This window comes from Hyperoodon ampullatus, assembly GCF_949752795.1.
Source record: "Hyperoodon ampullatus genome assembly, chromosome: 11".
NCBI classification, from domain to species: Eukaryota; Metazoa; Chordata; class Mammalia; order Artiodactyla; family Ziphiidae; genus Hyperoodon; species Hyperoodon ampullatus.
This window is the reverse complement of record NC_136924.1, coordinates 79,983,351-80,010,150: the sequence shown is the minus strand read 5'-3', so window position 1 is coordinate 80,010,150 and position 26,800 is coordinate 79,983,351. Positions and strand designations below refer to the sequence as shown.

Sequence of the window (26,800 nt, the reverse complement as noted above, 5' to 3'; positions counted from 1 at the left end):
TCCAGGATAAAGGTGATTCTGGTCCAGATAGTCTGTGGACTGCACTTGGAGGGATACTGCTCTACCCAGTATCCAGGAGTGTTTTGATCTTTTCCCTTGAATTCCACATTCACTTTTCCACCAATGACTCTCACATGTATTTATTTTTCCAATTCTTTGCTATTCTTCAGGTCCCTATCTCTACCAGCCAACCAGATACTCCCCTGAAATGTCCTGTAGACACATCAGTGTCATCATTTAAAACACTAAGCTCATTATGTGTATATGTATAACTGATTCGCTTTGCCGTACACCTGAAACTAACCCAACATTGTAAATCAACTATACTCTAATAAAAAATTAAAACAAAAAACAACAAAAAAACCCCACTGAGCTCATATCTTTCCTCAGAAGCCCCTCTAGTTGTCTTTGTCTTGGCTAATTTCATAGTCCTCCATCCATACAGTTTCCTAAAGCAGAAGTTTAAGTCATGCTAGACACTTCCCACATGTTCCCCCACTTAGTTAATCAAATTCTATCAATTCTACCTCCTACCAAATTCTACCATTCCCTCCTCTCTAAAATCTGGCCTGTCTGTGCTACCATTGTCTTGCTTTATCTAAATAACCCTCTCACTTGATGTCCCTGACACTCTTGCTTTCCTGCTCTAGCCCATCCTTTTCCAGACCACCAGAATCTTTTCTCCAAAGTGCCAATCTGATCATCTTCTTTTTAAAAAATCTTCAGCACACCAGTCAGAATGACCATCATCAAAAAATCTAGAAACAATAAATGCTGGAGAGGGTGTGGAGAAAAGGGAACACTCTTGCACTGCTGGTGGGAATGTGAATTGGTACAGCCACTATGGAGAACTGTATGGAGGTTCCTTAAAAAACTACAAATAGAACTACCATATGACCCAGCAATCCCACTACTGGGCATATACCCTGAGAAAACCATAATTCAAAAAGAGTCATGTACCAAAATGTTCATTGCAGCTCTATTTACAATAGCCCGGAGGTGGAAATAACCTAAGTGTCCATCATCCGATGAATGGATAAAGAAGATGTGGCACATATATACAATGGAATATTCAGCCATAAAAAGAAACGAAATTGAGCTATTTGTAATGAGGTGGATAGACCTAGAGTCTGTCATACAGAGTGAAGTAAGTCAGAAAGAGAAAGACAAATACCGTATGCTAACACATATATATGGAATCTAAGAAGAAAAAAAATGTCATGAAGAACCTAAGGGTAAAACAGGAATAAAGACACAGACCTACTTGAGAATGGACTTGAGGATATGGGGAGGGGGAAAGGTAAGCTGTGACAAAGCGAGAGAGAGGCATGGACATATATACACTACCAAACGTAAGGTAGATGGCTAGTGGGAAGCAGCCGCATAGCACAGGGAGATCAGCTCAGTGCTTTGTGACCGCCTGGAGCGGTGGGATAGGGAGGGTGGGAGGGAGGGAGACGCAAGAGGGAAGGGATATGGGAACAGATGTGTATGTATAACTGATTCACTTTGTTATAAAGCAGAAACTAATACACCATTGCGAAGCAATTATACTCCAATAAAGTTGTAAAAAAAAATCTTCAGCAATTCTCTATTATAGAAGCTGAGCAAAAGCAGTCGACTTTCATCTCCTTGTTTTCTCATCATAACTGAGGGGACTGACTAGTGGATGAGCACTTTTCACTCCCTCACAGTCCCCCAGGAGTGGTGGCTACCTAAGGTCTCATGTCATATTTTGTGTTTTGTCTCAAGAGGAGGACTTTCATGTATTTAGGAACCAATTACAACGAGGAGATGTCTGAATGGGCTTCGGGTGGGCTTGTCATGCACACACCTGGTGGTCAGGGTCAGGGTACAGTTGGTCTCTACCAGCTACCAGGGTCAGGATATAGTCGTCCTGGCCCCAGCTCCTTCGCTTTTCTGGTCACAAATTGGACTCTACTCTGCTTCAGTGGTTTGAAGAAACCAAAGGTATTTTCCTCTTCAGAAGGTTCTTCTCTTCAGGGAAGAGTCATGCATGGTTTGACCTACTTTGTTATACTTCTACGTCCTGGAAACCCAACTTCAATTGGACCTCTTTTGTAGATTAGACCACACCTTGGGTACTGTATTCGATTCTTTGAATATTATTTTCAAAGTGTCATTGGCAAACTAAAACTTACCTAGAGAAGGTAAGCATGAAGGTGAAGAGTTTAACGAACTAAGGAACTGGTTATGTTTAACCTAGAAAAGTGTATTCTTGCTCAGGGCATGATATTGTGTTGGCCAAAATGTTCCTTCAGCTTTTAAGTAAATATAAAAGACACATTTTTCATTTTCACCAAGAACTTTATTGAACAGCATATTCACCCTTTTGTTCCACTACTTTCTGCCATTTTTCAGGCAACTCCATAATTCCGTCTTCACAAAACTTTTTATCTTTTTGAGCAAAGAACTGTTCCAGGTGCCTTTTACAGTCTGCCAGGGAATTGAAATTTTTTCCATTAAGAGAATTTTGTAAAGATCAAAATAAATGGAAATCTCAAGGTGCAATGTCTGGTGAATATGGCAGATGAATCAGAACTTCCCAGCCAAGCTGTAACAGTTTTTGCCTGGTCATCAAAGAAATATGTGGTCTTGGGGCTTCCCTGGTGGCGCAGTGGTTGAGAGTCCGCCTGCCGATGCAGGGGATACGGGTTCGTGCCCCGGTCTGGGAGGATCCCACATGCCGCGGAGCGGCTGGGCCCGTGAGCCATGGCCGCTGAGCCTGCGCGTCCGGAGCCTGTGCTCTGCAACGGGAGTGGCCACAACAGTGAGAGGCCCGCGTACCGCAAAAAAAAAAAAAAAAAAAAAAAAAAAAAAAAAAAAAAAGAAATATGTGGTCTTGCATTATCCTGATGGAAGATTATGCATTTTCTGTTGACTAATTCCGGATGCTTTTCGTCGAGTGCTGCTTTCAGTTGGTCTAATTGGAGCCGTACTTGTTGGAATTAATCGTTTGGTTTGCCGGAAGGAGCTAATAATAGAGGACTCCCTTCCGATCCTACCATATACACAATATCACTTTCTTCGGATGAAGACCGGCCTTTGGTGTTGGTTGGTGGTGGTTCATTTTGCTTGCCCAACGATCTCTTCTGTTCCACATTATTGTACAGTATCCACTTTTCATCGCCCATCACAATATGTTTCAAAAATGGAACGTTTCCATTATGTTTAAGTAGAGAATCGCGTGTGGAAATATGGTCAAGAAGGGTCTTTTTGCTTAACTTATGTGGAACCCAAACATCAAAGCAGTTCACATAACCAAGCTGGTGCAAATGATTTTCAATGCTTGGTTTGGATATTTTGAGTATGTCGGCTATCTCCCACGTGGTATAACGTTGGTTGTTCTCAATTAATGTCTCGATTTGATCACTGTCAACTTCAACTGGTTTGCCCGACCGTGGAGCATCGTCCAGCAAGAAATCTCCAGCACGAAACTTCAGAAACGACTTTTGACACCTTCGAACAGTCACGGCACCTTCTCCATACACTGCACAAATCTTTTTTTTTGCGTTTCAGTTGTGTTTTTACCTTTCTTGAAATAATAAAGCATAATATGCCGAAAATGTTACTTTTTTCCTTCCATCTTCAATGGCTACACAAAAATTCACTAATTTTGATGTTTTTATTCAATGCACGCTGATATGACAGCTGTCACATGCAATCTAACAAAATTGTTTCAAATGAAGTTAAAGACAACTAAGTGCTATTAGAGCCATCTTACGGAAAACCCGAACGAACTTTTGGGCCAACCCAATATATGTTTCATATTTTTAATTTAAAAAAATTTTTTATGTTTTAACTTTTAAAAAATCGAAATACAGTTGATTTACAGTGTTAGTTTCAGGTGTACAGCAAAGTGATTCAGTTATACATATATATATATATATTCTTTTTTCAGATTCATTTTCATTACAATTATTACAGGATATTGAATATAGTTCCCCGTGCTATACAGTAGGTCCTTGTTGTTTATCTGTTTTATATGATATATGCTTTTAAATAGTTGAAGGACTATTCAACCATTTACTCTGTCACAATTTCAGAAAATATAACAACTAGAACCAATTCTAGGCTCTTACCAGAGGTTACATGTAACCTTACACTTTTAGTGAAGCTCTAGTCAAGGAAAGTGGTATTTCTGGAGCAGTAGTGGAGGGATTACATTTTACATATTCCACTAGATTGGTGTATTTGTTCCTCAGCCCTGGCAGGGCTTCAGGACCAGCATTAGAGTTATTAAGAAAATCAAGATTCCCCAGCTCCCACCTCAAACTGAGTCAGTCAAAGCTTTGTGGGTAGGACCTGGATTTATATTTTCAAATTACCATCAGTATTTCTCCAGCTGAGGTAAGAGGGAGAGGAGGAGAACTGACTACAAACATTTGGGGAATTTTTCTGCATACATATCTCTCCCCTCTCCCCACCTTGTTTTGTGATGGAGACTGAACAGAATAGAGGGTTACCATGGGCTCGTGTGTTTTTTAATGATATCATCAGATGATCCTAATACTTAAAACTGCTGGAATAGGACATTATAGTCTGTCTGGGTTTTGATGCTTTTCTGTTCTTCCTTCCTCTTGACATACTCTCCTCTATTTTTTCTGAGATCTCGTCTCAACTTTACAGGATTTCCTGAGGGGGTTGATTGAGACAGTTATGTGGCTCCATTAGCGTTTACCACTGTGCATATCAGTGGTCACCACCAACACAATTTGGTAGATGTTTGGTTCAAATCTTGTGGTCCAGTATTAGGAATATCAATGGAATGAACCAGCTGAAAGAGAATTCCTTTCCGCATTGTGAGAACTGGCCAACTGGAGAGAGAACTTACACATTGGCTCACAAGTCTTATCAGTTGTAAGACCTTCAGATTTGTGAGGTGATGGCCTAAATATCATAACTCTTGAAACTTAAGTAGAAAGTTAGTATGTATGTTTGATGGTATGTATATTTGATAGACCAGAAAATAAAAATCAAAGAGATGAAGAGGTGTATATGAGTACTTTCAGAATGGGCTGTGAGTCAGTTGTATGGATTTAAGTAGTAGAACGTTTTCTCTAATAAGTAATAGAAAACAAAAAGGGCTGTAAAACTATGTTTTCAAGCTGATGTTATCATGAGCATTTGAAAGTAGGCTGCAAACAAAATCGTGGGGGGGGAATGTTTATACACACATGCACATGCATATACAAATGTACACATGTAAGTTATTGAAGTTCTTCAGAGATTAAATTCTGGGCAGTTAACTGGGAGCTGGCCCTCTTACCTTTGAAATTATGCTATGCAATTTCCACCTCAATGTGCAACTTATTTACAGGGCATTTAGAGTTTATGGTTTCTAAAATTTGTATTTTGGGGAATACATGGCTCCACCCAAACTGATCTGCTACCTTCTTAGCCCTTGTTTCCTTGAGGTCAGCACATCTTACTCCAAAGCCTACCATACTCTTACTCCTCCACATAGCTGGCCCCCCTGTTAGATATTTGATCATTGGTATTTATCATCAATTGCATGGTTTTTACTATTTCACCAAATGACTATGCCTTGGAGAGGTTTACGTGATTGAATTCTCTTTTCCCTGTTCCTTGTTTGGTCATTCCTCACTGTGACTAGACTTGCTTGCCACCTTCAGCTTTGGTATATTATCCAACATAAATTGCACTCTCCGTGATTTTTTGTTTTTAAACCTAGGTTCTAAGGCCCTGGAATACTCCAATGGGATTTTTGATTGCCAGTCTCCCACCTCCCCGTTCATGGGAAGCTTGCGAGCTCTGCACCTTGTGGAAGACCTGCGCGGGTTGTTAGAGATGATGGAAGCGGATGAGAAGGAAGGCTTGAGGTGCCAGATCCCAGACTCCACGGCGGAAACGCTCATCGAGTGGCTGCAGAGTCAAATGGTAGATGTCTGCTTGTTACAGTTCCCGCACCGTGAATCTTCTGTTGCTTATTCCAAAATTTAGAATGTAGAATATCTGATCAGAACAGGAAAAAACAGTTATAGGGCAATAGGTTTGCCCTGATTCTATCCCTTAAGAGATTCCGATTCCCTTTTGACTCTAAGGATAGTTTTTTTTTTAAATTTATATTTGGCTGCGTTGGGCCTTCGTTGCTGTGTGCGGGCTTTCTCTAGCTGCAGCAAGCGGGGGCTACTCTTTGTTGTGGTGCGCGGGCTTCTACTTGCGGTGGCTTCTCTTGTTGCGGAGCACGGGCTCTAGGCGCGCAGACTCAGTAGTTGTGGCTTGCGGGCTCTAGAGTGCAGGCTCAGTAGTTGTGGCTCGCGGGCCCTAGAGTGCAGGCTCAGTAGTTGTGGTGCATGGGCTCAGTTGCTCTGCGGCATGTGGGATCTTCCTGGACTAGGGCTCAAACCCGTGTCCCCTGCATTGGCAGGCGGATTCTTAACCACTGTGCCACCAGGGAAGTCCCAGGATAGTTTTTTTTTTTAATGCTGTTAGTATACATTTCATGAGTGCCAGCTGGTCATCTGATTTTACCCATAAAAGTGGACTAGCTTTTCAGTTGTGCTTGAATGACCTGCTGTGGCTTAAAAACAAATAGTCCTGTGAGGGAAAGAACGCTTGCACTTAATAGATGCTTTCCTGGTAATACTGGGAAGTTTACTGTAAAAGGACCCAGTAGCAATTCAAAATAGGGAGTGCAGTGAATAGATACTTCTAATAACAAGGGAGGTTGGTAGCAGTAGTTGATGTCAAGTGCCATCTAGTGGTTGTGGCAGTCATTTCAGTTCCAGTGCATGAGTTAAGCTGTGGATTGGGCTTTAAATGGTGCTCTTATTCACTGAACAATGAGCCTCTTTCTAGGCATCTGGCAGATCTGCCCTTTCCCGGGACATAGTGGTAAATACCGTGGTTTTAGTATGTGTTAAACACGTAAAATCTAAAGAATATCACAAAAATATTCAGAGGAGAAAGTAGAACAGGTGTTTATTTTGTAAGTATTTAAAGGATGTACAATTTTTAGGAAGATGCATGAATAAGCCTAGAAGTTAATTGTATCAATATTTATATAAAAGCTAATGAAAATTGTATGAAAGAATCAAGATCTGTTTTTGGTCTGTGGTGGAAATGTAAACTGTTTGCTTTGGGAACCTTAATAGTACATCCTACGACTAAAGTATTTTCATGTGATGTGACACAAATACCGGGGCTCCCACCCAGTCCCATGCTGGACCTTCTTACCTTTCCGGCCAATATATTGTACCTTCCCATTTCAAGCGCAAACAGTACGATCCATCTTTTAGTGGTGGTGCAGCTATGCAACCTTGATAGTTAGAGATATTTTACTTTTTATAATACACAGTGCCTCATTATTGTACTTTATAATTGCTCTGCAAGTTTCTCCTCTAGATATTTAAGTATCCAGGTTTGCTGATTTCTTTGGAGAATTGTTCATGCTCTGAAACCAGACATTTCCTAGCATATTCCTTAGGCTATTTCTACTTCCTCTCTCACCCCTTCTTTACTCCATGTTTTCCTGACCATTCAGCACGTAATAGGAAAGAAACTTATGCTGGTAGAGGAACCCATTCCCAGCCAGCATCCAGAGGCAGCCAATGGCAGCCATAGCTTGAGAGTACTGCAGTTGAATTTTTCACTTGTGTCCAAAACATTTCCATTAATATGTGCTCAATCTGTTCTGTTACAGTATTTCTGGAAAAGATTGAAAGTGGTGATGATGGTATCTGAACCTAAATCATGTCATTCATACCTTTTTCAGAAACTTCCAGTGATAGTCACAGCTCACTGAGAGAAGCCAAAGTACTTGCTGGATTGCAAGGCCTTTAGGACTTACTCCTCACTGCTTTCTGACCTAGTGTCTCATTGCACTTCCCCTCTTTCACTCCACTTCAGGCACATGGGATTCCTCACTGATTCTCCAACATGCTGGGGAAACTGGCCTCAGGGCCTTTGCACTGGCTGTTCACTCTGCTTGGAAAGTGCTTTCCTCGGATATCTGTATGGCTAGCTTTCTTGCATTCTCCTTTAAAAGTTGTGCTCTCAGTGAGGCCTTTCCTGGCCACCCTATCTAAAATTTCACATATTTATTCTTCGTAGTACATCTCCCTGCTTTATTTTTTTCTAAAACTCACCACTTTCTTATGCAACATTTATTTGCCATATCTATATGTATTTTCTATCTCTCCAACTGGAATGGAAGCATCATGAATCAAAGATTTTTGCCTATGTTTAAAACAAACCAAAAGTGTATCGATGTTGCCTAGAACAATGCTTGGCATTTAGTAGGTGGTCAGTAATTATATTTGTGATAAATGATGCTCCATGAATGATTAAATGGCATATACATTTGGATGAACTGAGGTTATTTATTGTGTTAAATTTATTCTTTGGATGCATAATGGCTTGTTAATTTGTGTTTGGGGTTGCTCTCTATCTTAATATTTGACATTTTAAAGTTAAGTAGCCACAAAATGACAAATACTTTACATACCTTACAAAGATTCAGTTTTCATCCAAAAAATGACAATAAAAAAAAACTAGATGTGAGTCCAGGGAGGTAAGTTTGTGGAGGGTTAAACTTATTTATATTTGTCCAACTGATTTATATCTGTCCCCTCACGTGGACCCCAATCCTTCCAAATTACATGTATTTTCTCAAGCACGTAGAAAATGAAAAAAAATAAAAGAAGAAAGATGGCAAAGGGCAAAGCCCAAAGCAAGAAGGGGAGAATGGGAATGAGTGTTTGGAGTAATAAAGGCATAGGTGTGACATGAATAGTCAGAGCTTACCCTGTAGCAGACTTTAATTTTAGGGTCTTAAGGCTTGCAATTTAATGATTTGCTGATAGTATAGCTTTCTCCCATTTTAATATGTCAGAAGTTGTGATGTGTCTTACGATCTTAAAAGAGGTATCTATTATACACGTTTTAGCTGGGATTGTTTCTTTTTTTTCTTTTAAATAATAAGGTACCTAGAGTAGTCAAATAAATTCACGGAGACAGAAAATAGAATAGTGGTTGCCATGGGCTGGGGTAGGGAGGAATGAGAAGTTAATATTTAACGGGTACAACAGCTTCAGTTTTGCAAGATGAAAAGAGTTCTGTAGATGGATGGTGATGATGATTGCACAACAATGAGAATGCACTTAATGCCACTGAACTGTCTACGTAAACATGGTTAAAATGGTAAACTTTTATGTGTGCTTTACTCTAATCAAAAATTTTAAAATTAATAATTTGATAAAATTTAATGGCATCTTAGAATTGGAGGAACACAGAATCCTACAAATTGTATTGTATGTGGGATAATCATCAAAATAACGAATAAAGGAGATCCTGTCGTAAAAAAGCTGTGAACGATAAAGAAGGCAGGGCTGTACATTGGCAGTTACAAACGCTGGCTCCGGAGACAGCAGACTTGAACTTTAAATGTTGGCTCTGACTCTTAGAAGCTTGTAGGATTTGGGGAAATTTTCTTAAGCTGTTTGTCTCAGTTTCCTCATCTGCAAAATGGGAGTGATAGTTTCTGCCACACAGGGTTATGAGGATCCCACAAGCTAATGTATGTTGAGTGTTTGTCGGTGAGCCTGGTGGAGGGTTAGTCAAAAAGGTAATACTGAAGAGTGGATTGTAGAGAGCAGAGGGAAACGTTTAACAGGACCCTTTGCAATGAGGGAAAGAAAGGGATGAGTCCAGTTACAAGGGGGATTAGGTTACCAATTATTTCTACAGTTTACTTCTTTGATAAAAGAGTACAGATATTTCCCAGACAATGGGGAAGCTTCCACAATATTTTAGAAAAACTTATTAATGATACTAGTTATGTAATTAAGATTTCTTTCATGTTTAATGATGGCCAACTTGGGAGTCCATGTACTTGACTGACTGATGCTAATCTACTCATTAGTGCAACTGGGCATTTGAATTTCTAACTATTATTTTACCCAAGCCAGGAAGATCCCCTGGTTTCCTGTAGGGTGCAGGTTATTCCTTCGCTACTGATTTCTGCTGCCTGTTCAATTGTTTCATATGATCAGAAGCTGGATAAGAAAAAAGAAAATAGTAACACTAGTAGCCTGTTAGAGTGAAGGGTATTAAATCTACAAGAATGAATTTGTTTTAATCAGGTAGCTATACCTGTAGCCTTCTAGGAATGAGTAAGTTTCTTTTAGGACTTGGAAGTTTGTCTCCTGTGGTTAAAAAAAAATCAATTGAATACAACATATTTGTTCAATAACTGAAGTATAATTCTCTGTTTTGATTGTGAAATGTTGTGTGTTAACACAAATATTAATAATGGAGAATTATGTGCTTTATCAAGCTCAAAGTTTAAGAGAGCAAATAGAAAAATATGTCTAATTGTTTGAGCCAAACAAGTAGTTTTGGTTTACTTTAGAGCTAACTCGATGAATTTTCCTAGAACATTCTTACAATGCTTTTTCCAGTAGATGGAGCTGAGGTTCATGACCTTGACCAGATCCTGAAATCCCAAAGTGTCTGATCATTTGGCATTTTTAATTATGAAGCAGTCTCAAAATCACCAGAAATTACAAAAAGACAGTTTTCAACAAAGTGAATGAAAATACTGATGGTAAAAACTGCAAGTCAGGCACCATAAGCCATGAGATAAGTAGCGTATAAAATGGGGGAAATGAGGTGTTCTTGACTGGCTTCTGACCTGTTAAATCATTATAATGCATTTCTACCTTTTCTCTATGTTAAAAAAAAAGATAATATTAATCCTAAATGTACCTCGTTTAAATGTTTCTGTAAAAATAACAATACTCATAATTTATTTAAAGAGTTCAGACACGGGGTATGTTCTCTCCAGGGCTACTGGCTGTTCTTCCCGAGTCCCTGACCCTCAGCCACAGAATCCATCCCCATCCCACCATCCCCTGATCCCTGCTGCTCTCTGGCCAGCTTCTCTTTTCCTGTGTACCTCCAGGGAATGTTTTTTCAAGCCTTGGCAAACAAGGTACATCCTAAGATTGTATCCCATATGTGGTCACAATTATCTGAGTTATGCCACGTCTCACTGGGACATCCTGGTTGAAGTTAAACCTGTTTTTCCCTTAGGCTTCTGGAAACCTCACATGGAAAGGGTCCACAGAAACAGGAAAGCAAATGGACCAAGTCAGCAGAATTCTCCATCAAGAGAGGCCAGTGCTGTGTGAACAGTGAGAGAGGCACTTTCAGTGGAATCCCAGGCTACCAGTAGTTGTTGGAATTGAATAAAAAGATTCCTCTATTCTTTTATGAAAGTGAGTTAAGAAAGAATAAGTGGCAAGAAAAATAGGGACAGCATTTTTTCTTGATCTGGTTCTTTCGCTGGCTCTGCATCCTGTCACATAGCTAGATTTTAATAAATATGAATAAAGGAATGAATAACAGGTGAATGAATGCATATGGTGCCCTCCTAGAATAGGAGCTGGGCCTTAGTTTCTACGGGACCTTCTGTTCTCCCTCCTTCTGGGACTCAGGGGACTTTGGAGTACACCTGTGACCGGGATAATGTTGCAGCCTCATCGTGTACCCCCTCCCTGCTACAGAAGCTTCAGGAGCATGGTGATGTGCATGAAAATAAGGTGAGGAGGGGGTACAGCCCATCTTCTCTCCTCAAGAAAAGTGTCTAAAAGAACTCTTTAGGAGAGACTAAAGCAGTCTAACCTCACCCTGTATTGGCTGTGGATGCACGCATGAGGGAGGTGCTGGCATGCCCTAGCTGTGTAACAGGATAGCCATTGTATCTTGGCAATTAATATTTTAATTTGGCACAAATACTCCAAGGGAAGCTCTCTCACTGTATTTCTAAGAAGACTGGCAGATGAAAGCACTTGGCATCTGCTGCTTTCCCAGCATTTCAGATGTAGTTACATTTTTGGAGTAGTGACCCTCAGAGGCTGGCCTACTGCTGTGGTGGTTTCTCTCACTCCAGAGTACTGTTTAGTTAAGAAGATACTTTCTGTCTCTGGGAAACAAGCACTGTGAAAATTAAAACCCAGAAAAACAAAACCTCAAAGCCATAGTCTAATTTTGACCACATCTCTAATCTTGACTTGGAAAGTACAGAATATATTCAGGCTCATTCGGAGTTTCAGTCTTTGATGTACTTTCTGACAACATTGAATACACTGATGTCTTTCTAGGAGAGGGTCATGATTGGGCTTTTGGGATGGGATGAAATGTGTATGAGGTTTATTTCCCCTTTTGGTTTTCTTTCTGAGCAGAGATGCTGAGAGTTTGGAATAAATAGAGGGCTTCCTGAAGACGTTGTTCTTCTGAACTGCAATAGAAATTTAGGAAGGAAAAATAAGTGGGCTGTTTGCAAGACTGACCCGGAGTCAGAGGTACTATAGTACGCAGGGGCACTGGCCGGTTGGAGGGGATGCTCCACTGGCCCCAAACGGTAGCAGTGTTGCCCTGAGATGATTGTTTACAGCACAAAGGTAGACCTCCCCACCCTAATTACACCACATCAAGTGCGAGGACAGGGCAGCGGAGCACCGCCTCTGCCTGGTGGCTTGATTTCCAACGTTATGGTGTAGTGTTCTTTGACTCTTAGGACAAAAGAGTATGAGATGCCTTATTGCGGTGTTGGACCGAAATGAAATATGACTGAGATACTTGTGGCTGAAAGATTCAAGTCTTATCTCACTCTCTTCTCCTCCCCAGTCTCTCCTAGGAGAGCAGGCAATAAATGTTTGCATGCGGTGGTACAGATATAATACTGTGATTAGGACATGAAAGACCCTGTATTAGATATGTCTTTTGGTAGCTAAAGATAACATTTAATTAAAGGAGCTTGCGTGAACTGCACATTCCCTTTTCTTTCTTTCTCTTTTTTTGGCCACACCATGCGGCTTGCAGGATCTCAGTTCTTCAACCAGGGATTGAACCCGGGCCACAGCAGTGAAAACCTGGAATCCTAACCACTAGGCCACCAGGGAACTCCCCCCGGCAACCCGCTTTCCTTTGTTGATACTGAATTTTAAGAAACAGAATCATGAAGTCAAAAGGGCATGGCAGTTTTGTGGGTTTTTTTTTTTTTTTTTTTGTGGTACATGGGCCTCTCACTGCTGTGGCCTCTCCCGTTGTGGAGCACAGGCTCCAGACGCATAGGCTCAGCGGCCATGGCTCCCGGGCCCAGCCGCTCCGCGGCAGGTGGGATCTTCCTGGACCAGGACATGAACCCACGTCCCCCGCATCGGCAGGCGGACCCTCAACCACTGCGCCACCAGGGAAGCCCGGCATGGCAGTTTTTAAAACTATATATATCTACTGGATGGAGAGAGAGAGAGAGAGAGAGAGAGAGAGAGAGAGAATGAGGAGGGGTGTGTGTGTGTGTGTGTGTATGTGTGTGTGAGATAGTACTAGTCCAACTATTTCTTAACATTTGTTGTCCTTATAAAATTGGACTGATTTTCTTTTCCCTATTTTAATTTAGTTACTCACCATTCTGATTTAGGAATGTTATATTCAAAATGAGTTCTATGTTATAAATAAGTTTAATTGTGGCAAATCACTGCTTGTATGTTGATCTTGGATTTTAACAGGACAACAGAACTTAGGAAAGAACAAGCCAAAAATGAAGGTTGGGGACAAAAGAGGGCCAAGTGTAGGCTAATGCAAACAGAACCAACAAAATGCAACAGAACCAAGAAAATCAGAGGAAAACACAGCATGATACTTTCAGCAAAAATAACAGACAGAAGACTCCCACCTACCATGAATTAATAACTATTGAAACTGGGTGATGAGTACAAAGGGTTTCATCATTAGAGTCTTTACTTTTATATATATTTTAAATTTTCTGTAAAAAAACATTTTAAAAAAGAGACCCATATAAGGCAAGATGTTAACATTTATTACATCTTTTTACTTGATTGTGTATTTATATTTGATGATTAAGGGGAAGTTAATATGAAAAGAAGAGCTTCTACTTAGATGGCAAAGGCTAAAGTAAATGGTGCTTGATATTACGTGTAGCACCTGCCACGTGAGTTCAGGCAGTTCACATTCTCAGGTGTGGTTTCTGGCTAGCCCTAGGATTCTATAATTCTATGAGGAATCAAACTTTGTAGACATTTTTCCTCCATTATGCCAGGAAAATCTGGCCAACACCATGGGTTCCTTAATTAAATTAAAGTATCACTGTTACAGCCCAGCTGCATCTCCTACCCTGCCCTCCCTGGTGTGCGACAGTCCCGTCCTTCCACACACCGTTAGTTGACGATTACGTTGCTGAAATCCTCCAGTTGATTCCAGTTTTGACTTAAACTTTCAGCTGGACTGAACATGGTCAACGTAGGGTTGCGTCATGAGTTGAACTAGAAAGAGTTATTCTGAAGGCATCTCTGGGATTTTGAGTAAAGTAATTTGGGCTCGTGTTCAAGTGTTTTGGATGTTAAATTGACTCAACAAGAGTTTATACCAAATATGTTTTAAATTATGAGCTTAGGGTTTTGTAAGCATCATGGGAGAATCAAAAGAAATGTAAGAGAGTTTCATACTGAGGTACTGTCGGGAAGAATAAGTGACCAACTCGCGTAAAATCACTAGTAAGCCCTCCCTGGTGGAATATGATGAAAAGTTAATTGTGAAGTTCAAGACGAGACACAGAAGAGAAGTCAGTAGAGGAGAAGAGAATGGCACAGTATGAGGAGGAGGAGGAGGTGGGAACTGGCTATGAAAGATGGATTTCTGTGAAAGATACAGGCAGAGAGGAGTGGGAGGGCGTACAGGGGTGGGCACAGAACCCCCGAGTAGATGTTAGAAAGGAGAATGGACGAAAGTTCATTGAGAGGAAGAAATTGATGAGGAGGAGGAAAGAGGCAATAATTGTAGGTCAGTTCTCAGGGAGACAGGAAATCAAGGTTCCAGAGTAGAGGAATGGTAAGCTTTTAGGAAGGAGTTAAGGCTCAGTTCCCCTGAGACTGGCAGGAAGGAAGAAGTAAGACGTAGGAGGCAGCACGTAATGTTGTGCATTGAAGAAGGAAGTATATGAGGGAGTTCATGCAAGAGGACCTCAATTACTGTCCATTAAAAAGGCTCTGAGGTCACCTCTTAAATGTGGTAGGAAGAGGGGGGTACAGGCTGGAGGGGAAAGGAGTGTGTGTACCAAGTGGTAGAGGAAATGTGAATAAAAGTCTTACTGAGGGCTTCCCTGGTGGCGCAGTGGTTGAGAGTCCGCCTGCCGATGCAGGGGACACGGGTTTCTGCCCTGGTCCAGGAAGATCCTACATGCCACGGAGCGACTGGGCCCATGAGCCATGGCCGCTGAGCCTGCGCGTCCAGAGCCTGTGCTCCTCAACGGGAGAGGCCACAACAGTGAGAGACCTGCGTACCGCAAAAAAAAAAAAAAAGAAAAAAAAAAGTCAAAAAAAAAAGTCTCACTGAGAAGAAGGAAGGCCAGGATAGAACCAAACATTCATTCATCTTTTATTCGTCTGATGTTTTATTGAGCACCTATCATCGTTCCTTCATTCAGCAGTTAGCAGCAGTCCTTCACTGCGCGTCAGATGGAAAGAGGAGCCGACAAAGAATGCAGAGTCTGTTGGAAGAGAGAGATGCATAGGTAGCCAAGTCTAGCCTAGTCCTTTCAGTGTGATGCCTGCTGTAGTGAAGGGTCATCTGGATGCTGTAACTGGCATATAAGTGAACAGGCAATTCAAGGAAGACTTTCCAGACCAAGCCCCATTTGAGGTGGACCTTAAAGAGTGAGGAACTGGGCTTCCCTGGTGGCGCAGTGGTTGAGAATCTGCCTGCTAATGCAGGGGACATGGGTTCGCGCCCTGGTCTGGGAGGATCCCACGTGCCGTGGAGCAACTAGGCCCGTGAGCCAAAACTACTGAGCCTGCGTGTCTGGAGCCTGTGCTCCACAACAAGAGAGGCCGCGATAGTGAGAGGCCCATGCACTGCGATGAAGAGTGGCCCCCGCTGGCCACAACTAGAGAAAGCCCTCACACAGAAACGAAGACCCAACACAGCAAAAATAAAATAAATAAATTCATAAACTCCTACCCCCAACATCTAAAAAAAAAAAGAAAAAAAAAAAAAAAACAAGGAGAACCATTAAAAAAAAAAACTGAACGGTTAGGTTCTCCTTTAAAAAAAAAAAAAAGAGTGAGGAACAAGGAGGAAAGGGTAGGAAACACAGTCCATGCAGAGGGAATAGAATTGGTATGTGAGAGCGTGCCGGGTTTGGGGAGGCTTGGGGTGGTCTGCTGGGTAGAGCACAGGAGACGGAGGAAGAATAGGGGCGGTAGGGTGGTTGCCTAACGGAATTTACCTCTTGCTGACATTTTTTAGGCAAAGGTAGCAAAATTAGCAGAAACAGAAATAAACGTGAATAGAACAGACCTTTACCTGCTTGAGTCAGTCAACACAGTGCTTTGAAAGCATGTAACCGTTCCAGTAGTGGCTCTTTTGCTTTATGTTCCTAGAGTGATTTAGTGTTTAAAAATAAACTACTCTTGAGTGTTACGAGTGCTTGTAAATATCAATACAGTGTTAAGAAACGTGAATATGCTCATTGTGGTCAATTTTTAGTATTTTTAAATAATTTTATAGAACTGGTTTTGAAACAACTTATTTCCATATCATAGGCAGTGGTTTCATGAAACACTTCTAGAACTTGCCCTAGACACACTTCTAATCTTGCTCTAATTTCCTTCAGTCAGGAGAAAGAGGATTTTTGTTTTATGTCTTCACTGAGCAGAAAGCTTTTTTTTTCTACCCAATGAAATGGATCTGTTTATAAAACATTGCTTACGTAGTTTTAAAAGCAGATGCCTGCTAATGTTCCTAACCAATATGAGGAATTTAAAGCTGTATAGGGCTGGTCTCAGCACTTTCTTAGATCGAGAACATGCGTTACACATCCTGGCTGTTTTCCAAAAAACTGTCCTCAAGAAGTTAACATAAATTTCATTTTCCTGGTAGTCCCCAGGGATGGAAGTCATCCCGGCCACTCCGTCAGACTCCTCCTAATACTTGTAATTTAATTCTGGGCACTTCTGTTTACAACAAAAATAGAATTATGCTGTGATAATTGTGCAGGTATGTGTGGTCAAGCAGGTGATGTTAAAAATTTTATCCACACAGTGCATGCTTACTAAATTAGTTTCAGATTCTCTTGTGGCCTCATGGGAAATACATCCAGTGCACCGATGTTTTAAGAAGAAACATCCTGCAATTTTCTTTTTTGTTGAAGCTCCATTTTTGTTTGTTTTTGTTTCCTTCCCAACACATAACTTTTGTTCTTCTCAGAATTTATACTTAAAAAATACATTAATTGGAAAGGCAGAATGATAAAAGCACTTAATTCTGGAAAAATAATTGCTGTCACATCAGCCGTGTTCTGGGCAGTAAGCATGTACAGTGTGTATTTTCTTGAAGTCTGAGGTTGTTTATTTGATTTTTCAATTGAACTCTGGGCGGCCCCATCTAACCATTTTGGACTCCACTGGCTTTTATTTCTGTTGTATTTGAATGAGGGATCAGGAAATTCTATTGGGATTACACATTATGTGATTAGGAACTATTTAAATGAGATACCAAGAGACACAGCACATATACTCCTCTATTTCAAAATGACATTTTTATGTTGTCTGTGCTCTGTGAGCCTTTTCAATCTGTCTCCTTAATCACTTGTATATATTGCAATACAAGACGGCTGAGGAAAAAAATCTACACTTCCTTTCCCAATCTGTACTTCCTTTGGCATTTGTGCCACCCATAAATATGCCCAAATCTGATTAAAAAAAAAAAGGGCAGAAGGGAGGAGAACAAAGAGTAAGCACTAGTCTAAGTAGAGCCCTGGGCTGCATGCTGTGGAGGTTACAAGATGATACCAGTTTGCAGGCTCTACCTGGAAGCTTAGAGTAACAGTAGGTGAACAAGCAAGCCCATGAGAAGTTAATGAATTCAGAACGGAATGTGGTAAATCACCCATGAGCATGGCTAGTCCGTGCTGCAAGGGGAGGTCATTGTGGACTCAGTGCTTAAGCTCTTGGGGGAAAAGAGAAAGGCTTCAAAGGGGGAAGGGAAGAGCTTCCCTGGTGGCGCAGTGGTTGAGAGTCTGCCTGCCGATGCAGGGGACACGGGTTCGTGCCCCTGTCTGGGAAGATCCCACATGCCGCGGAGCGGCTGGGCCCGTGAGCCATGGCCGCTGAGCCTGCGCGTCCGGAGCCTGTGCTCCGCAACGGGAGAGGCCACAACAGTGAGAGGCCCGTGTACTGCAAAAAAAAAAAAAAAAAAAGGTGGTGGGGGGAAGGGAAGGTTTGTCCTGTGATTTGAAGACTTGAGTAGCAGGAAGAGGGCGGTGGTGTAAATTGCCCCTGCTGTCTCCCGTGTAAAGGCCGGCATTGGTAGTCCTGGATTTGGGACTTTGGGAGGAGAGGGCAGGAATGGAAGGACCTCCCAGGTCATTCCCGCGGATAGAGGCATTCAGGGAGAAAGAGCGATTTTGTGCCCGACCACACGCTCACAAAGCTTTGCGTGCCCAGGTGGGCATCCACTGTCAGTGACTATCAGTAGCCACTGTTTCTTTTGGGTCATTATTTTCTTCTTGATGAGTTATTTTTTGTTCTTGTTGTTGCTTTGTATATGAACCCTGTTTCCTTCTCATATTTTCTATTAAGGGCAGTAACCGCTGCGCTGAATTCAATTCAGGTTCCTTGGATTAAAAGCATATGCAATTTTTACTTACCCACAGTAGTTCAATTTTTACTCTTCTTTTTTTTTTTGGTAGCACCAGGTCTTTAGTTGAGGCAGGCAGGCTCTTTAGTTGTGGCTAGCCGGCTCCTTAGTTGTGGCATGTGAACTCTTAGTTGTAGCATGCATGTGGGATCTAGTTCCCTGGCCAGGGATTGAACCCGGGCCCCTGGCATTGGGAGCATGAGTCTTAACCACTGCGCCACCAGGGAAGTCCCTCACAGTAGTTCAGTTTTAAAGAGGGTCAGGCTTACTCATATCACTTCCTTTTTCAGACAAATGGACACCTCCCTGGGAATGGAGATGTGTATCAAGAAAGGCTGGCACGTTTAGAAAATGATAAAGAATCTCTCGTTCTTCAGGCAAGTGATTTTTAAATGCTGTTTTTCCCTCATGACTTAACTTACAAAGACCATTTTAAATTGGGATGGCAAGTTCAGATGCTCGCAGGAGCCAGACTGCTAATAGAAATAAACGCAGTAGGCCATCTGTACACGTTCAGGAGCGGTGAGGACTGTGGCAGAACAAGCTTACATGTGAACAACACTTCTCAGGCTCTGCTCTTCAAGGGCCAGTCTGATGACAGGCACAGTGTCATCTGATTTTCTGATGTGATCTGTTTCTTTTTTAATATATAGCAGAAATTCTGATTTGTATACTATATATGTGTGTCTGTATATTCATACAGCTATTCCATAAATATGAATAAGTATTTCTGAATCTGAATATATGTTTAATTTTTCAATGTTAAAAATGATACCATGGACCAAACAAAGCACAAAGTGGGTAGTGGAGTCCTGTTTGTAGGCTAGATTAGAGTTTTCCTCTCCTTCATAATCTTTTAAATCCTTGGCCCGTAGTTTTACTTTGGTATGTTGAGCTAAAAGAACTGAAGCCTATTTACTAGGCTGTTGATCGCTGGGAGGACAACTCAGGTTTGCAGTAAGCACTGGGGAGGAAGGACTAAGCCAGTGGCTCCTCTTGGACCTCTGAGCTACACCCTGGCTTTCGAGCACATTCGTGGACGGTGTGATCATGAAAGATCTCATGGAATTTGAATTCCCTGGACTCTTTGTTTGTCAAGCGTCAGATTTAAATAGTCCTTGATAACTTCTCTTTCAAACATTAACTTCATTTCCTCTCTTAATCTCTAATACCACCTCCTACCCCCACCATCCCTCAAAAAAGATAATTTCTGTATATGCTCTTTCTCTATAAAGTGTCCCCAATCAGCCCTAACTTCCTTGAAAATTGAATAGGAGTCCTCAGACCAATAAGCATCACATAAATAAGAGTGTGAAGGTCTGGTTTCTTATTAATTCTCAGATTTCTTTTTTTTACAGCCAAATGAGTGATAACATCATCCCAGTTTTTGTTCTATGTAGAGAAATAAAGTTGGCAGTGGGACCCAAATTCTTCCTAATCCATTACAATATTTTGCTCTAAATACAGGTAAGTGTGTTAACAGACCAGGTAGAGGCTCAGGGAGAAAAGATTCGCGATTTGGAGTTTTGCCTTGAAGAGCACAGAGAGAAGTTGAATGCCACAGAAGAAATGCTGCAACAGGTATGTTCAGAAGCCGGTACCAAGGTGGGGTTTTTCTGCTGGCCTATTTGAGATGCTACATTTATATGTTGTGTTTGCTCTGATGCAGTGGTGAATTTCGTGATTCACTTAGCCTGGTTTATTTTACTTTTTTTCTTTTTGGCTGCGCCGCTCGGCATGTGGGATCTTAGTTCCCCGACCAGGGATCAAACCCACGCCCCCTACGGTGGAAGCGTGGAGTCTTAACCACTGGACCACCAGGGAAGTCCCCTGGCTTATTTTAAGCAAAAAACCTAGAGTAGCAGGTCTCTAAACACATACACACAGTAGAAGGTGTTCACTGCAATTAAGAGTCTGGAATAAAATATTAATAGGATTGTAGATAATTTTAAATGTCTCCTTTATGCTTTCATATGGTTTCCTAATTTCCAACCATGAATGTATATTTTATGATTAAGAAAAAAGATAAGTACCTTATATGACTTATTGGAAAAATGTTATAATGTATGTGGGTACACACACATATGGTGCTCGTCTATGAGAGGGCCTATAATACAGCAGGTAGAATACACACTGGAGCGAGACTGTTAAGGTTGAGTCTCTGCTTTGCCATTTCCTTGCTGTATGACTTTCTGCAAGTTCTTAACCTCTCTGTTCCTTAGCTTCCTTGTCTGTTGAATAAGAATAATTCATGAATTATCCTATGAGTTTCTAACTCATAAGGTTGTTTTGAGGACTGAACCACTGAATACCTGTAAGAACAGTGCCTGGCACATAGCAAACATAATAGCATCATCAGTGTTATCATCAGGCTTAAGAATATATATGTTTATATATGTGTGTATCAATATAATGCTTATTGAGCATTAGTTTGGCTCTTTGAAGGGTAACTAAAGCAAATACTTTTTTCCAAATGTATCTATTTAGTAATTAATCTTCATATCCTCTACTTAAGAGTTACTGCTTTGTAGTCATAAGTGAGATGCATCCATATGTGGCTGTTTACAATAAAACAACTTTTGGATGTATCTCTTAAATTCTAATAGGAGCTTCTGAGCAGGACATCCTTAGAAACTCAGAAGTTGGACCTGATGGCTGAAATATCTAACTTGAAGTTAAAATTGACAGCTGTAGAGAAGGACAGATTGGATTACGAAGATAGATTCAGAGACACAGAAGTAAGTGATACCCTTCCTCTCTCTTTATATACATTTACATATGTATGCACATATATATGCATACTTATATATCTCGCACATACGTATTCCTAGAACAAGTTGAAATTCCTTGTAGTTGTGAAGGAGAGACAGTTAATTACTATGTTCCCTCATTATCCATGCTTCTTTTTAAGAATAAACTTACACTGACTTTTTATCACTAAATGATAGTGGTAATTTTTAGCTTGAGACTTTTGATATGAAATATTAATCCTTTCACTTGCCTTTTGACTTTTGACTTTCGGACATTTGGAGCTTCTGTCTATCTATCTAGCCATCCATGCATCCATCTGTCCATCTGTTCATCCATACTGATTTTCTTCATTGTGGAAATAATGGGTTCAAGTGCATGATTTTACTAGTAGTTCTTATTTAAGCACACCGATTACTTACTCTGTAATAAGTAGATTTTAAAATGTGTATAGCAAACATGCTTTCATTATGTAATCATAAAAATCGCAGATTTTTAGAGGTCATTTAATTTGGCCTTCTACTTTTGGTCTAATCCACATGTAAATCATTCCAAATAAATACAGCTCAGTATACTTTTGTGAAATTCAGGGTAGATTCTACAACTTGAAATACCCATTTTCCTGGCTAAACATGCTTTCTTGTTTGTTTGACCTAGTTTATTGTTAATCCAGGTTTTCTTATTTGTTAATTGCTTTTTTGTCAAGGGGGGAGTTCAGAGCATATCCATATGAAATCTATTCATTTGAAAATAAATATAAAGAACTTTTTTCTCTCCTAGGGCCATCTCTTCCTTTCTCTTTATTTTGTTTCTTCAGTTGGGGTATGGAGAGGTGTCATACTGAATTAGAAAAATGGGTACCAAGAAGGAGAGAGGAGAAATCATTTACTTACTTTCCCCCTCTATCTTCATTTCAAATATTTGTTTTCTGCTCACTGCATGCCATCACGATATGATATATATTATCCACATGTGTTATCCACTGTGTGAAAGTCCTTCCTAGAGCTGAATTTAATAAGGTTTACTCCATTGCTATTTTTATTTATTTTTTTAAATTTATTTATTTATTTATTTATTTATGGCTGTTTTGGGTCTTCGTTTCTGTGCGAGAGCTTTCTCTAGTTGTGGCAAGCGGGGGCCACTCTTTATCGCACGTGCAGGCTCAGTAATTGTGGCTCATGGGCCCAGTTGCTTCGCGGCATGTGGGATCTTCCCAGACCAGGGCTCGAACCCGTGTCCCCTGCATTGGCAGGCAGATTCTCAACCACTGCGCCACCAGGGAAGCCCTCCATTGCTATTTTTAAAATTAAATTTTCTGTCGAAGATGTAACTATAATAGAAAGTCTTGGTATATGTATTACTTTCTCAGTAGCAAAAGGAAATCCCCAACTTAACTCATGTTTTAATCTTAAAGCTCTTTGTCAGTCACCTATATAAGTATGTTTTTCATTTAATTGAGACTGGGGCTTTTAAAACAAAACTTAGGAAGTTACCTACTTTCATTAAAATTCTAGCTTTTGTGCTTTCTTTAAAAGTCTGTTTGGATATTTCCTCTTTTCCCTTCTGTCTTTCCCTGACTCCACAGCTGCTACAGAACACATTGATAGAATTCAGTCAACAGATGGATAACATGGCAATGGAGCTAACTCTGGTGTCAGGAAAGAAGTTTATAGTTTTGGGGCATTAAGAGGTGACCTTATTATACACACAAAGTTTAGGGAAAGTCTTAACCGGCACAACTGTGGTTAATTTGGATATGAGATGTTAACCAAATATTGGGACTAAATTGAAGTAGCTGTTTTAGGATTTTTTTTTTTTTTGGTAAGACCCCAGAGCAATATCTACATCTCTTGAATTTGTCTGCATTTTTTATAAATCCTTTTTTTCGGGTTTCCTTGCTTCACTCGTGCATTCCCTCAATCATATGCAAGGTGATCTTGTTATCAAACTTGTAGTAATCCCTGATAATTTTCTAATAAACATTCAACACTATTGTTAAAATATAGCATGCACATACTCAGAGATTATGGGATATATGATAAACTTTGTTAAACATGAAAATAAAGTAGTCTTCAAAATTAAACCTAAAAAAATTAAAATTGAATATGCTTATTTTCTTAGAATGAGCATAGAATGCTCATTGTCTTAGAATTTTAGATTATTTGGAGATTAATTTCTAAGAAAACATTGGAGTGGGGGGAAGAAGTATAGATACTTCCAAAAGACTGGGGGTAAGAGTCTTGAAACTTTGGAAGATTGAGGGCTTGCCTGTCCCAGGAAGTACTGATAGATGTTTGGCATCGTTCAATGGTGCCCCCTTGTGGTAAGAATACAGATATCAGAAATGAGTTTCTGTGGAGCCCTGAAGAGTTTTCTGAAAAGGAAAAAATAACAGGAATTTTCTTTTTAAAGCAGTACTGAACTTCTGATAAGAAGTTAGTTGGAAATAATTTGTATTACATTTTTAAAAGTTTCATATTAAGGAGCTACTTCCAGATTTTCCAGCTTGACTTTTCATGGGAGGACAGGGCTTCTTTCAGATTAGAAATTTATGTTCATATTTATAGTGTTGCCACAAAGGATGATTGGGTAGGTTTTTTTTAGTAGAAAAATGACCTCAATTTATAATTCTATTTTCTTCATTTGTTTCTTCTTCTTTACAAATTGCCACTATTTCTAAAGGAAGTGGTAAAATACAACAATCCAATAGAATTCAAAGCTGTTTTTTACCAATAAGAAAGTGGGAAAATATATATAAGAAAGACCAGATTGATTAAGAAAGGCTACTAAGAATTCATATTATGCAAAGATGGTTAATAAGTGGGAGATAAATAAATGGGAGAAACTGACTTTTTCCTTGAACTTGAATTCTGAACTTGTACATAAGGACTCACAACTAAAATGTTATTAAATGATGTCAAGCAGTTATTTACCTCATTCATAAAAGGAGAAAATAGACATCCTCTTATTGAAACATTGTATTAATAGTAATTATAATTAATATTAATAAGTAATTATTATATAATACTAGGTAGTACTTTTCCCCCTTTTACAAGAAACTACAATTTAAAAGCTTGTAGGTTTTCTGAGAAGTGTATTTCACAACAGCATCCTTTTTTCTAGCCCCTGTGAGATTAATTCTTACACTTAGAAGTTTAGAATAATCCCTCAATAAAAACGTTTTATTTCTTATTGCATTGTTCTATTTGTTTTTTACAGTATTCTTGTGTAATTCTTTTCCGTCTATGAATCTGTGACTCAGGAATAAATGTCTTGAAAAGAAAGGAACAAAAACACGTTAACCATTGGTGGGGTCTTCGTGCCTTGTGGTTAAAAAAAAAAAAAGTCTTCACAGAGTATTTGAGCCCTGCTTTTGGATAAGTTGGTATTGTTTCACATTCTCATTTCCTATTCTCTGGGCTCTGGACAAAGATATGTCACTATTGCTCAGAATATTTAGACAAATTTTATAAGCAAATTAGTTTTTTTAAAATAAAAGTAGAAAAGTTGTATGATTGTATTTGTATTATGAAAACATTAGGATTGCTTTTTCATTTTCCAAATATAAAATTATTATGATACTGAATATATTTGTAAATGATAAGGCCCTCATCTACCCTCAAGTTGTGAATCCTTGGTCTAAAGTGTTTAAATTTCATTTGATTCTCCAAGATTGGGCTGATGAACAATCTATTTTTTTGTAGAAAAATTAAGAAATTATTAAAGTATTTTTATAAATACCCATATATCACTGAAAAGTCTCTAAAAGTAAATGACTTTACTAAAGAAAATTTCTCTGGTTTATTTTAAAAGATAAGAGTTCATATAGTGATTTTTAGTCTAGAAATATTTGCCCAGTGATAGTAAGCGATCAGCTACATTTCTTAAAATTTTAGTCACCTTTCACTTTCATAATCAATCCCATCATTTTAGGGCAGAGGCAATGTTTTCAATGGAAAGATGCTTTAATTCTCAAGGAGACACATTCATTTTCATTTGTCTGATCTCATTCATCCAGCTTTAACTCAGGAGCTATTGACTGAAGATTTCCAAGCTGCTATTTTTTTTTTTTTTAATTTATTTATTTTTGCTGTGTTGGTTCTTCGTTTCTGCGAGAGGGCTCTCTCCAGTTGTGGCAAGTGGGGGCCACTCTTCATCGCGGTACGCAAGCCTCTCACTATCACGGCCTCTCCCGTTGCGGAGCACAGGCTCCAGACGCGCAGGCTCAGTAGTTGTGGCTCACGGGCCTAGTTGCTCCGCGGCATGTGGGATCTTCCCAGAACAGGGCTCGAACCCGTGTCCCCTGCATTAGCAGGCAGACTCTCAACCACTGCGCCACCAGGGAAGCCCCCAAGCTGCTATTTTGGTAGATAAGTGTGTTACTGCTTTCCTAATGTATTTCCTTGTCGCTTTTTGGACAGGGGCTAATGCAGGAGATCAATGATTTGAGGTTAAGAGTCAGTGAAATGGACAATGAAAGACTTCAGAATGAAAAAAAGCTGAAATCTACCAAAGTAAGTTCTCACAATGGCAAAAATTTTTATATAAATGGCTCACTATCTACAATCAATAATATAAATAAAATACATGTTCTACTTAGTATATGATAGAGAAGGCATTTTACAAGGGAATGAAGTTTTTCCCCAAGCTGGAGACCATCTTGAATTTAAACACTACTGTTCTGAATAAGAATCAGGGTTTAACTAATCTGATAGAACATAGCCTGTCATTTCTCTTAATTATCTAACCTCCTTTATAAACTGATACTGTTTTCTTGGTTACTTAGCTTGTCTTTTTCTATCTGTAGTTTTCTTTCACTCCTGTCTCTCTACCAGTCTTTAATGGCCAAACTTTCTAGCATGAAAATCAAGGTGGGTCAGATGCAGTATGAAAAGCAGCGGATGGAACAAAAGTGGGAGTCCCTGAAGGTGTAGTAGACCTTGGGTAATGGGGTCCATGGCCTGTTGCTTTCTGGCTTGTGTTGTTTTGCTGTGATGGTGTTTTTAGTGGTGTGTGCATTCATTTTGTGTGTGTGTCACCTGTTCTTTAAAAATATGTTTAAAGCTGATTAGAGGGACAATACGATCCCTAATATTGTTTTCAGAAACATATGAAATAGTGAAAAACAATAAGCAGGTAAAATAAAAGTATTCGTTTATAAATTAAATCTCACTCTCTTGGACTATCTGAGATTCAAGCATGGTAAAATAATTGCAGCAATTCACCTGTGAAAGAACTCTGGTATCAATAGTAGACACTGTTTTCTTCCTTCTTGACAATAAATGTGTACATCGGTTAACTCTGTCCTGGCAGTGAGTAGAAGTTACTGCTTAGAAGCACAGTGAGAACA

General features: G+C 39.8%; 1 protein-coding gene across 3 annotated transcripts in view; it reads left to right on the top strand.

Moving 5' to 3' along the window:
- The window catches only part of PPFIBP1 (PPFIA binding protein 1), a gene marked incomplete at both ends in the record, with an annotated part of 76,723 nt that overhangs the window by 297 nt on the left and 49,626 nt on the right, over window positions 1-26,800 (top strand). For 2 of the 3 annotated variants that reach the window (XM_079714701.1, XM_079714699.1), the window contains 5 exons: window positions 5,717-5,922; window positions 18,993-19,079; window positions 20,170-20,283; window positions 21,309-21,440; window positions 25,872-25,964. In XM_079714701.1, the coding sequence (XP_079570827.1) occupies window positions 5,717-5,922; window positions 18,993-19,079; window positions 20,170-20,283; window positions 21,309-21,440; window positions 25,872-25,964 (632 nt within the window). Of the gene's footprint in view, window positions 1-5,716; window positions 5,923-18,992; window positions 19,080-20,169; window positions 20,284-21,308; window positions 21,441-25,871; window positions 25,965-26,285; window positions 26,379-26,800 lie in introns of all 3 variants that reach the window. The other variant, XM_079714700.1, reaches the window with a different exon arrangement.